The sequence below is a fragment of the Cajanus cajan genome, chromosome 1 (genome assembly GCF_000230855.2).
Source record: "Cajanus cajan strain Asha chromosome 1, NIPB_CcT2T_4, whole genome shotgun sequence".
Lineage (NCBI taxonomy): Eukaryota > Viridiplantae > Streptophyta > Magnoliopsida > Fabales > Fabaceae > Cajanus > Cajanus cajan.
The window spans coordinates 80,220,708-80,234,555 of record NC_138517.1 but is presented as its reverse complement, the minus strand read 5'-3'; the positions used below and the strand labels follow the sequence as shown (position 1 = coordinate 80,234,555).

Genomic DNA, 13,848 nt, shown 5'->3' with positions numbered 1-13,848 from the left:
CTCCCCTCAAATACCACACTACTAATATTCTTTTGGTTAAAAACTTAATTTGATCTCTTATAATATTTTTTTATATTTTAATTTAGTCTCATTTTAATTTTTGATTTCAATTTAGTCTCTAATAATTTAAATTAGTGCAATGTCGAACTTCCGTCCAAATTATTTAAATAAAATTAACTGGATGTCAGGTGGATGCATAGATGGATGTCAAATTTTTTTAATACATCTGGAACTAGAACGACACGTTCTAGAACCAGAATAGGCCGTTCTGGTTCCAGAATGTCAAACACAAACGGTCGATGATTATAATTCATGCCCGTGATTCTAAATCACGGTTGTGAATCGTGCAAGGAAAAAGACCTAACGTACAAAACATTTCAAACACTAGATTTGGTAATATTGTCAATGGAGATTGATAACTTCAATTGCTAAATATTTGGGCTATACAATGTATCATTAAGGACAATGCAGTGTATCACTAAGGACAATGGTGACAAATTTTATTTCATTGTTAGTCAAACTAGAGTGTATCACTTACTACCAAATCAACACTATATAGTCAAGCATGAAACGACATGATGTTTTTCCTTGAAGTCATTGACCGATGTACCCCAACAACAACAACCTGTTCTTAAGGAGGTACAACCTGAAGTAGAGGAAGAGGACACACAAGACCAACATTTCACCACACAACCACATGTACAGATAGATAATGTTTATATCCTGTCAGCCATTCAGTGTTATATGGTGGATAAGATGTATTATTGGCACCTTTAGCATTATCCAGATGATTTTCCTTCTCAATAATTTCTTTGAACTTTCTTAGTATATGTTATGTTATAAATTTTTGTTTTCAGTCTCTGAACCATATTTCTATCTTTGAATTTATGTTATATTATAAATTTTTATTTTCAATTTTTGAACCACATTGCGACATTTTTTTGAACCTAAAAATGTGGTTGACTTTCTGAAACAGCCCGTTCTGAATCCAGAACGGCCCGTTCTAAAACCAGAACGAGCCATTTTGTTGCATTCGTGGTGTCTGTTCTAGATGTAAAATTAACACACAACATGTGCAACCAGAATGGGCCGTTCTGGTTTCAGAACAGGCCGTTCTGATTCCAAATGCTTTGGCATCCACCTATGCATCTACATGACATCCACCTAGCATCCACGTGGCCAACAGTTAACTCCGTTTAAATAATTTGGATGAAAGTCCGACATTGCACTAATTTAAATTATTAGGGACCAAATTGAAATAAAAAATTAAAGTGAGACTAAATTTAAGCAAAAAAATATTATAAGGGACCAAATTAGGATTTTAACCTATTCTTTTCAAACCCTAAACACTAAAAATTAAAATAGAACATTATCTTGTATGTTTTTTTTTATATTCAAACAAATCAAATATATCATTATACTTGAATTTAAATTTTAATAAAATACAATAATATTTATTAATAGTAACAATTTTATATCTACAATAAAAAAGTAAAATAACAAATTAATATTATACAAAATATTTTATTTTTATTTATAGTCTTTATTAAATGCTAATAAAAAAGAGACACTTCACACCACTTAATTTTTTTAAAAATAAAAATAAATATAATTTAGTGGATGATTAATGAAAGAGTGTGAAAAAAAATGCAAAGTAAGATGTTAGTTACTAAAAAAAGCATCAGAATATGAAGACCAAAGACCAATACATAATTGATATTCACTTTATATATATATATAATTTTTTTTTAAGTAATTAAATGATATAATGGTCCAACAGAATGTGAAAACCAAAAACCAAAAGTAGTTATATAATTGGTATAAATATCGTACAGGTGTTTTTTTATTTATTATTTATCTTAATATTTTGAATAAAATTTTAAGATTAAAAAAATATTTTTAAAACATTACCAGTTCAAATTATTTTCTACGGCGGTTCCAAAACGCTGTTTTTTTTCCCTTTCTAGTTAATGGACCCGACCAATTCCTGGTCGGACAAAAGCTCAGTTTGATTTTCAAAATTATTGTTTACCCTAAAAAAAAAAAAAAAAGTTGTCCAAGCTGAATTTTGAGAAAATGGGCTGACAAAGAAATTGAAGAAAGACTTAACAAGTACAGGCATTGATAATATAAGAAAAAAGAAACGAATAAAGAACGCCCAGCAAGGAGACAAAACCAAAAGTCTTACGACCATTAAGGTTATAAGAAAGCTGCAAATTTTAATTTAAATAAAACGTAGAAGTTTCAAGAAAGATGGGACTACAGATCAAGTGTTTGGGGATACATTATTATATAAAGCAAATAATCTATGCCCCATCAGTGCTCATAGCTTAATCCATGTTAGCTAGTTTATTTTAGAGATATTATCGTTTATTTTTACAACTTTCTAAGAAAGCTTTGGAAAAATAACTGATTATTTCCATGATACTAATCTTTCCTAAATCCTGAGTGTACACTTACGTGTCATTGATCATGATCTATACTGTAGCATGCCTGACATCAGGAGTTCAATTTCTGACCTGTTTTCATTTTCTTCCCTCTTTCCCAAGTGATGGTATTGTAATCATGATCAATTGAGTATAAATATCAGGTCTGCTGCTAAAAAGCTTCTGTGCAAGATTGAAGATTCACTGGTAAGCAACTGAGCATCATATCTGTAATTCAGTACTATGCAGGTCATGCATAGATAGCATTTGGAAGCTTAAATGCATAGTAGATATTTTGCATGCAATCATATCATTAACAACTTTCAAGTCAACTAAAACATTTGAAGTAGCTTGTACCGACTTGAGATTCCAGGTAACCTAAAAACTGCGGAGGAAGTGTAGGAATAAAGCAAATCATTTTGAAGCATGGAATACATGCTACAACTGTGTGCAAACAAGTCAAGCCAAGTTGTTGACATGAAAAAAAAGAAAATAAATCCAAGAGAATAGTACCAATTGCCAAATTAGAATCAGTAAGACCAACAGATAGAAGTAATAATTGTGCAAAGAAAAAAAAAAGAATAAATACTGAATTAAAAAGAAAGCATGGAAAATTGAGTTACTTCAAGAATGAAAAGTATGAAGTCTAGAAAGGAAAAACGGATTGCCAATTTTCAGCAAGCAATTAGAGCTTGATGTTAGACAGTTGTTTTAATTCGCACTCATTGGCGGTCAGATTTAATGCTATACATCATATCTCAAGGTGCAGGAAATGAAATGGGTGCCTAACTGTGAGCTCATTTAAAGATAAAAAAATTACTAGACCTACTTTAAACTCTAGTGTGGCGAGTTGATTAGAGCCTACCAATGAGTGGGAATAAAAATTAAAAGTATAATAGAAAACAGACGACGGTTTCAGGACACAACTCATTAGATTCGCGCACAAACTTCTTCACTATTTTAAACAGGAAAGGCAGAATATGCAATACATTTGTAGACAGGAGAGAAGTTTTAAGCTTTTCCCCAACTTCAGAAAGAGTGGACAACCAAGTTCTTTAGATGAAGAACATTATGTTTTCCAGGTCAGCATGCAACGTGTAAAATCCCTGTTCAAATGAAGCTGATCGTGAAGCTGATGAAGCATCTTTAGAAGATGAAGATGTTGACTTCACAGACTGCACCCCAATCCTTGCGTCATGATATAATCGTCCTCTATAAGCAGCAAGGTCAGCATAATACACAGGAGGAACTAAAGATACAGGTTTAGTGCACTTTGCAAAGGTAAAACACATCTCGTATATGAGCTTCTGCAATTCATCAGATGTAAACTTGTGTTCATCCCATAAAACATGGTAATGAGTGGGCTTGCTTGTACCCAAGTTTCCATAGTAACTACAAAGGTAAAAGTCAAACTCAAAAGGGTGTGTAACTTTTGTGTCCACAATAGTTCCTGGCAAGATATTGCCACTGGAAGACCCATCCCTCCAACCCTCTGGGAAAAATCGAGTTTGATGTCGCTTTTGTGCTACAATGAGAGTGATTGTTGGAAAGTAATTTACTCTTTGAAATACTCTCTTCAAATCTAGTAGCTCCTCATTAAGAACCATGTCAAACTGGTACTCACTCACCCCATCACGGAAAATAACAATTCTTTCTGGCCTAACTCCATTCATCCTCCTGTAACATGCAACAAGGTCAAGACAAACCTCCCCAAAGTTCAATATTTTCTCGCTTCGATTGTATTGTGGGAAAACACGTGCTGCATAACGATTTGCAGCAGGCCAATTAACAGTAGCAACCACAGCAGTAATTGATGGACTTCTGGTGTCCCGATAACCAGGATGATTGACATCAGCCCCTAAAAACATAACATGTCCTTCACCCTCAAAGTAAGGAAGTCCATTACTGAGCTCCACGTTACTGCCTCCAAGCTTGGCATTGATCTTAAGAGCAAGATTAGTATAAAATTTGTCCTCCCCTTCATTAGCACTATTAGACAAGCAGCATTGTGTCACTAACCCAAGTTTGGTCTCAGAAATCCACTTGAGGTACTTATAACCTGGGCTTTTTCTAGCCATTACACAGAGAAGAAATTGCAGGTGGCCTTGGTTATATTTACAAATATTGTTAATTTTTTCAAGTAATTCAGATAGCAAATCATAAGTGGCAAGTATCTTCATTGAAGATTCTTCATAACAAATGGGCTCCTGCATGTATATACCCAATTTCTGGTATTTACCTATAAGCTTTTGAATGAATTCCTTACCTCTTAATTTGTACTTATATGGCCCAAAACTAGTGAAATCCAGAATGCCCCATTGCTCAACTGGTTTACCTTCCACCATTGATCTTCCAGCAAGATTCCAATGACATTTCTCCAGATCCACTGTCACTTTGATTATCTTTCCATTTGGATCACCTAACTTCAATTCTGGAGGGCCAATTACACGTCCTACAATAGTTGTCATGGTTGTGTTGACACTCATTCCAAAATTTTGAATAAGATCACCGCTGCCAAATGAAGACATTGTAAGTTACACGTCTCCTACGATAGAAAACCAAGATAGTGGACCAATTGTATAATCACAAAATATCAACAGACATTACAAGGTAATGAATACAAAATTGTGAAGTTTTCTACTTATATGCTAAGCTAGAACAATTGCTACACAGCTGAGCATCATGTTTGATAATTTCATGATTTGAAAAGTATTCATCGTCACTATAAGTAGAAATTTAAGTGCATATGTCATAATTTATCAGCAATCTAATAGTATATTTTTCCTAATTTCATCAGCAGTCTAGCATTAGAGTGTGATTCATGTTCTTTAGCTAACATTATTATTGTCAATTTCATTATAATCCTAGGAACACTGTCAAAAATAATGTTCTCTTCTGTCTTCCAAAAAAAAGCTGAGTCTCTTGATTGTCCTAGTCTTAATCGGTTCAAATTCTACTGCTGGAAAGAGTAGAGTCTATTTCTTTCCTGCAAGCAACTAAGGTTTTCCATCCTATTATTATGTTTCTTTTGATTAGTCTCTTGTTTAAATATACAAAGAATTTACCAACTTCCACTTTGGCCATTAGTACTAGATCATATGGACTAAACTTGTTTGGTAACTTGCACCTCACACCTGGAAGATATTTCATGCTTAGTTGACAGATTTTTTCATGCACATGAAGTTTATGGGTTCATTTTCACCTTTTAAAACCCTATGTCTAATCTGCATATGCGCTGGAATTGCAATGTGTATGTAACCTGCAATTTACTCTTTAAATAAGTATCTGACAATCTAAATTCATCATTGACAATTCATGCAACTGCAACTAAAATCAAGGAAAGAAAAAATACTAGTTCCAAAAGATATACACATTAAGAAATAATGCAGTTGAAATTATATTACCCATTCACCCTTACCCGCAAGGTCCATCACTAGACTGCACCATCTTATGTATTGCAGACTCTCTCTCATTTGGGTGAGATAGTGACATTGCTTTCAATGTATTTGCAGAAATACTATCCAGACGCTCTTTGGGATATCTTTGGCCCTCAACCAAAACACAGAACTCCATGGGTACATAGTTTTTCTTCTTGTCTTTCCCTAAATCTAGACAGGGAATATCTTTTAATACAATGTCCTTGCCATATTTGTCTTTAAAAAAGGAAAGAAGACTAACATCCTTTGAGGGACTCCAGCCACTGGTATTGTCAACGGGAAAAGTGACATACCTTGTAATCATAGGTGTTAATCTTGAAATAATGTATTTTCGATTGCATTTTCGATGAGTCACATTAACTTTCAATCCAATAAGTGCCTCCTCAACGAATTTCCTGAATTTTTCAAATTCATCCAAATTAAAATTATCAATACGCAAGTGCAAGAAATCCAAGACTGACATTTGCTTTCGGAAAGCCAATACAGAGTAGTCTACACATAAGGACAGACCCTGAGATGTAGGCTTTAAACTATGCTGAAAACCCCCAACAGCAATTACCCCATGGTGAAGATCCTTCATTACTACAGGAGGATTTGTAGGATAGAAGTGTCGTCCGACAGAAATAGTACGTCTAGCTGGATTCTCTTTCACCACCACATCCATCCCTTGTAAGATGTCCCTAGGAATGGAGAGGTTATGCCCACTAAGATAATCCATTAACTTGTGAAGCCTGAGTTTATTAAGAAGTGTTAAGGTAACACTATATGAAATGGTCTTTTCATCCTCTCCTTCAGAGATATCGACAGTAAAGGTCTCTTCTGGTAATGGTACTGCACTATAAATATTTTTTGCGCCATCATGCGCAGTCATCTCCAAGGGCAATCTCTCAGGATGATCAGAAAACAGTTTCTGTCTGATCATGGATAAATCAGACTTAGATAATTGCTGAGGCTGGCCAAGTTTTGAAGATACTATAGGTTTGACAACAACATTATAATGCATTATTAAACTCTCTGGATCAAACTTAACAGGGAAATGATTGACACGAAGTCTGCTAGTTAAAATCGCAATCGTGCCACCATTGTCAGGTCTCTGAATAGGAGAAATTCTATCCCTTTTATCAAGTGTACAGGTTGATGCAGTTAACTGTTTTGATATTTGCAGTCTTTCCAATTTGGAAACTACAGAATCTGCAAGGAAAATAATAGCTATAAAACAAATTGACAGAATAATTAAACAAGACATGTAATAATTTATATACATATACAATGCATGTCAATACAGGATAACGGTCTAGTGAAGATTGCCATCCTAGTTTGTTATCCTCGTGCATTTAACATATAATTAAAAAATTAAGAATATGTTCCCCTTTTTTTTTTTTCATTTATTTGATATATTTTTACTAATAATTACATAAGATACCAACTCATACTTTGTTTCTGGTCTTCCAGAATTTTGAATAAAATAGTACAAGAGGAGTTCTTAGTTCTTACAAACACTTTCTAACATACTATCTTATCTATTATTGGTAAAAAATTGTTGAAAGTTAGAAATTCGTTAATGAGACTGATTAAATAAGAAGTACGACTCACAAAACTATTATTTCTAATAAATTTTAGCTAATAATAAACAGTGTGCTTAAACGACTACAAAACACATCCTTGAGGAGGTGCATGAGCTTTAAGTGTGTCTAAGTCCCAAATCAAAGATTAGTCCCAGCCGGCCCAAAGACCGGAATTTATGAAGATACCTCAAGATCCCAGGAGGAGTCATAGGGTCCTAGTTACTGTGTTTACCAAAAATGAGGGTGTTTCTAGCATTTCTCGTAGTGAAAACAGATTTAGTTATGGAGTTTGTGGGGATCCTAGTGAGAACTCAAAGGGTCCTAGTTACAGTGGTTACCAAAAAACAATGAGGATGTTGTTAGCAGTTCTCAAAGTGAAAACAGGATTTAGTTGCTTTCATCATTTAGCTTGCAAATTATTGAAAAGAGGAAACCAAGTGAGAACAACATTTATCAATTATCAGTAAAAAAACAAAAACAACACTGCATTGCTGTAAGCCCGTAATGAATGACTATCAGTTGACCCTAAACTGCATGTTTAAACCTTACTTAGAGTAACCTTTCTACTTTCCACGATCCTTTTTCCCTCTCTTAAGACACAAACACAGAGAACAAGTACGAAAGTAAAACATTTCACCGAACAACGAATATACCCGTAGCCGGAGCAAGTCGCGAGCGTTCGCTAGGGTCTCCGCGCCTTTCAACGCCACCGGAACTCGACGCGGCCTGTTTGCGAACGCCGAAATTCTGATTCCACGGAAATGCAGTTTGAGTCTGTCTCGATCGCCTCCATTCAGGCTCCCACACGGCGGCACCGGCGCTAGGCTTCGAGCGGCGCCATTCCGGCTGGAGAAGCAGGTCCTCGTCGGCGCCGCGACCGGAAGGCTGCGCGGGAGGAGCGGGTGGCCTCTGTCGCCGCCACTCGGGTTGCAGAATGAGGTCCTGCGCGGTGGCACTTGGGCGTTGCCACTGTGGTCTTAGATTCGGTTCCTGTGGCGGTTGCGGAAATCGTCCTCCGTCGTTACCGGCTCCGGTGGTTTCCATTGGAGGAATGAGTGATGGAGGGTTAGTGGCTTAGTGGAAGATGGCAAGAATCATGATTCATGAATGAATTCAATTCAATTATGGAAAGGGCTTTTATAGGGATTGACTCCACTGGCTATTTACCAAAATGCCCTGTCACTTTATTTCTTTTATTAAAACTGACGCAAACCCACATCCCATTTTTTTCCTTTTTTTCCAAATTATTATCCCTACTTCTTTTTTTGGATATTCATATTATACGTACCCACGAGATAAAGTGGCAGGGCATTTTGGTCAATTTCTCTCCTAAGCAGTAACCATGTATAACACTCTTTTTTTTTTTTCTTTTTTTTTTTAATATAGTCTATTTTATACTGAATTATTATTATTTCTACTTCTAAGTTCAAATAAAAGCGATTGTATAAGAGGTATCTTGAAATTTGTACATTAATATACAACTTGTTAGTTTTAAATTCAAGTCTTTTTTAAATATGTGATGAAAAATGTTAACAATATATTATTCTTAATACACTAATGTATCTTTTATCTATTATAAATTATAAATTCAAGAGAGATAGTTATTTAATAGGACATGAGACTCACTAATTTTTATGTTTTTTTTAATAAATTTCAATGAATTAAAAAGAATAAATATGATTATTTATATAATATACAAAATATTTAATTTAAACACAATTTATGTGATAATAATTAATAACTATGATAAAAATTAATTATGTATTCAATAATTCAATAAGTTTAAGTATATTTTCATAGTTTTAAGTTAATTAGTTATTTTTATATAAAAAAGATATTGTTATTTTTAATTTATAATAAAAAAGTTAATTTTAGAGAACTTGTAAATTAATATATGTAATAATAAGTTTAATATATTTATTGATCTTACCTTTTTTTACACATTTATTAACCTAATTATAACAAAAATAAATAATATCAGAGATAATTACTAGTTAATGATTTTTTTTATCTTATTGGCTAAGGTTAATATATAATATTATTTTTATTAAAGAAATATTATTTATTATAATTTTAAATTATTATCATGTAATAATGTTATTAAAAACAATGCTATTGTAATAGTTGATTGTTGTTTTATTATTTGTCTAGATTAACTCATTGAAATATTGATAAGAAAATATATAAGAGACAAATAAATCATAAAACCTATTATATTTGTTTAATTTGTTTGAATGGGATTTGTCTAAAATTTCAACCACAATAAAAGTGTAGAGAAAGCAAAAAAGTGAAGTAGAATGTATAAATATTAATTAGCAATGTGCATGAAAGTATGTCAATAGAGTCCGAATGATGAAGAAAAACAAAATTAACATGTAAATAAAGATGTGATAAGTTAAATCTGAAAGACAGTGATGATGAAGAAAATTTTGTATAGATTTTATAGTTATTATATATTCAACCTCATTAAGAGAGTGTGACAATTATATTTAACAAAATCGTGGGACAATTGCAAAACTTTTATTAGCGTATAAATATAGATAGAGATAAGTTTTATGAAAGATTATTTATGTGCTTATTGGAATAATTTAATTTTTTAATTGCTAATAAAATTGTTTTAAAACTAATAGGAAACATTTAAATTTTAAAAGTCTGAAAAAAATTTAAAAAAATAGGAGGTCCAGACTAAATTATTTTGAGTGGTAAATTTTTTTTTAGAAGATTATTTTACTTTTAATAATATATAGATTTTTTTTTGTTAAATAGGATACGATGTAAATATAGAAGTATAGATTGACATCTTTAAATTTATTAAAGACTAATAATTTAGTTATATAAATAACACATATTTGCTCGAAAAAGTGTAGCAATTATATTTAAAAAAATTGTGAGACAATTACAAGACTTTTATTTGCATATACATATAAATATAAATAGATATAATTTTTATGAAAGATTATTTATGTGCTTAATTGAAATAATTTAGATTTTTAAATGCTAATAAATTTGTTTTAAAAATTAACATAAAGAGTATGAATTTTAAAAGTCTAAAAAGATTTAGAAAAATAGTGGACTTACACTATGTAATTTCGAGTTGGAAAAAATTTAAAAGATTATTCTACCTTTAATAATATATAGATATAGATATAAATATGAACAAAATAGTGTGTCAAAATGTATTCTTAACATTTCTCAACATGTCAATTCAAATTAACCAAAATTCTAACTAGTTGATTTTTTTAAGGTCTCCTTACATGCTGTCATCCACATTTAATGGAACATCATCTTGTGGTAGGACTGGTTGGGTTTAGTTGTTTATGTTTTTCTTTTAATTAAATTAAAAATCTCAACCAAATTTAACTTAGGGTTGGGTTTAGTTGTTTATGTTTTTCTTTTAATTAAATTAAAAATCTCAACCAAATTTAACTTATATAAGATAAATTATGGGTTAGATTGAGTTGACTCGTTAACTTAATAAAAAAGAAAATTCATGTAACTAATGTATTAAAATTTGTTTCAAATTTTATAGCTAAATATAATTGAAAAATAGAAAATATCATAATTTAATCAAACAATTTAAATTGTTGAACAGGGTATGTAACTAATAAATTCATCAACGACAATAAATATGTTTATAGTATTTTTTTTTTTTGTAAAATATGAAAGATAAACAAAGCAAACAACTCAAGACATAGAGTCTCTCCCTAAAGGAAGTAAAATAAAGTCTGGAGGACTCCTCCAAAATACATTGGAACCTAAGTTCCCTACACCCCAAGTAGCAAGCCTATGAGCTACTAAATTAATCTCTCGAGGAATATGACTTACGTAAACTACCCAATCCCGAGCAAGAAGTTGCTGAACACGACAAATAACATCATAATGCTTGTGCAGGTAATATGTTTATAGTATAATTACAATTAAGCTCGTATGTGATTAAAAAATGTTAATTGCGAGTGTGAGAAATGCAAGAGTCTCACTATCTAAATTTTGTATTTTAATTTATAATATAGAATTAGGTAATAGGTATAACTTTTAAAATAACTTTATTATAAAAATATTTTTACTTATAAAGCGGTTTTACGGTTAAATGATGATATAAAAAAATTCAGATAAAAATATTATTATTATTTATTTTAAAAAAATGTTTTATTATAACTTGTAAAATGAGTCGGGCCATTAAACTAATTTGATAGTTAATACATGTATATATATTCATTAAGTTGATTAGGGTTTGAGTTGATTTCCCCACCGTCCTTTTTACTCTTCCTACTGCATGCCAATTGTTTTTAATTATTTTGTTGTAAAAATAAAAATACTTTTCTCCAAAACTAGTTGTTGTTGAGTATCTCATATACAACAAAAACTAGTTTTTATTATACATCTTGACAATAGTTTGTTAAGATACATAAAGTAAATTAACTTCCATTGTGTATTTTGACAACAATTTGTAGTCTTTATTGTATATCTTTACAATATTATGTCAAAATACTCGATAAAATTCTAGCTGATGTGCAATATATTTATTTGTCAAAAAAACATTGACGTACAGAACAAATAGGGCTGGGCTAATAGAGCCCACTTAAGCATGGGGCAACTCGTAGTTTAATGCACAAATAAAATGTTCTTTTTTTGTGATTCCTAGACATTTGCTATGTTTGGATCTCTTTGGGTGGTTCTATTTTTGTCTCTTTGTTGTACTATTGGGCCTTTGTTTATGGGCCTACAGTATCTCTCTGACTTGTACTTTCATACTGTGTAAATAGAACGTATTTCGTGGCATCGTATTTGTTGTCTTGTAGTTAATACTTGTTGGCATTATGAACTTTGTATTTCATATTTTGTAATTGAATATGTCTTTTAATATCACAATTGAATGTATTATATTCTATTGGAAAACATTTCATATCATTAGAGATTATACTAAATCGTTTAAATTTTGAATTTAGTCTATTATAACTTTACCTTTCAAAAAAAAGTCTATTATAACTTTAAGGTCCATTTATCATTAAATATACTAATTAACCTAAGCTTATAATGGGATGTTAACAACATATTTTTTTATATCGTTTATCCAACATTTTTTTTTATTATAATAGTTAAAATTCACATGAATTTTACTAGTCAATTTGATGGGAAAACTTACATATTTCAAGAGATTCATAATTTTTACCTAATAAAAAATAACATGTTAAAAAAAGTGTGTTTGAGAATGTGCTTATAACACTTAATAAACTTCTATACAGATCAAGGAGTGTAAGTTTTAAATTAATCAACAAGTATAATCTTAAAACATTATAATGTAAACAGGTCAATTGTCAAATTTAAAAGATTTTTTAAATAGCATAAAATTTAATTTTTAAATGATAGACTTTTTTTTTGGTATAAAAATAAACTTTGAATAAATTTTAACTTGACTCATTTATCAAATGAATTTAGTTTGACATAAAAAATGAAGAAATTTTAATCAATGAAGAAAATGTGCATAAAAAATGTGTTGTTAACACTTTCCATAATTGTTATAAGTTATGAAGTGTGTAAAAAGAGTTAGTTTTATTGAAATTTAATTTTTTTATTTCACCATTAACTTTTTATAATTGTTTTAGCACTCCAATTGACTAAATAACTTATTCATCAATTTTTCATATGAATTATTATTATCAAGATGAATTTTAATATTATCCACTACAAGAAAATTCGTTATTACAGACGGCCAGAATCCATGGAAAATGTCAAAAATTCGTGAGTAATAGTGCATTTCTGATGGATTACCGACGGACACTAATCCGTCGATAAATTGCTCGTCTGAAATATTTACCAACGGATTTTTATTCGTGGGTAACTTTCCGACGGATTTTCCCACGAATTTATCCGTGGGTAATTACCCACAGATATATCCGTGGGAAATTACCATGAAGGAATTTTTCGTGAAAATTATAATTTTTTTAATTTTAATAAATTTATTAATGTAACAACCCTCATATTTGGCTTCTTAAGAGTTCCATTTCACGATATTTCATTGTTTAGCGTATTTTATCCTTATTTGTGCAATTTCTGGGAAACTTTTCAGAAGGTCACCCATTCCTGTACTACTCTAGGTCAAGCACGCTTAACTGTGAAGTTCTGATGAGTAGGCTACCGAAATGTATATGTATGTTGTCAGTATAACTTGTACAAATTAATTCATTCTCAAATATATAATCTCACATTTGTACTGTAATAATAATATATAATAATTTTATATTACAAATAATAATAATTAATAATAATAATATATTTAATTATTATTTATTTATATGTACTTACTTTTATAATTAACATCTACTTATTTTTATTTAAAATTATAATTTAAATTATTTAATTTTATAATTTATAAAATTATAAATATTTATTTATTACATACTTATAAATTAAATTTTAATA

At 30.8% G+C, this 13,848-nt stretch overlaps 1 protein-coding gene across 3 annotated transcripts; it reads right to left on the bottom strand.

Moving 5' to 3' along the window:
* Nucleotides 1-2,156: 2,156 nt before the first annotated feature.
* LOC109819308 (protein argonaute 2) lies at nucleotides 2,157-8,525 on the bottom strand. Of its 3 annotated transcripts, none has more exons than XR_014429798.1 (4): nucleotides 8,082-8,525; nucleotides 5,845-7,054; nucleotides 3,416-4,937; nucleotides 2,157-2,609 (listed from the first exon to the last, which is right to left on the bottom strand). XR_014429798.1 is itself a non-coding variant. In XM_083063989.1 (3 exons), exons 1-3 carry the CDS (start codon nucleotides 8,470-8,472, stop codon nucleotides 3,482-3,484), a joined length of 3,057 nt encoding a protein of 1,018 aa, XP_082920115.1. In that variant the 5' UTR covers nucleotides 8,473-8,525; the 3' UTR covers nucleotides 3,001-3,481. The 3 variants fall into 3 exon arrangements, 1 of the variants encoding a protein (XP_082920115.1); XR_014429799.1 differs by lacking the exon at nucleotides 2,157-2,609 and adding an exon at nucleotides 2,637-2,654; XM_083063989.1 differs by lacking the exon at nucleotides 2,157-2,609 and having other exon boundaries at nucleotides 3,001-4,937.
* Between the last annotated feature and the right edge of the window lie 5,323 nt (nucleotides 8,526-13,848).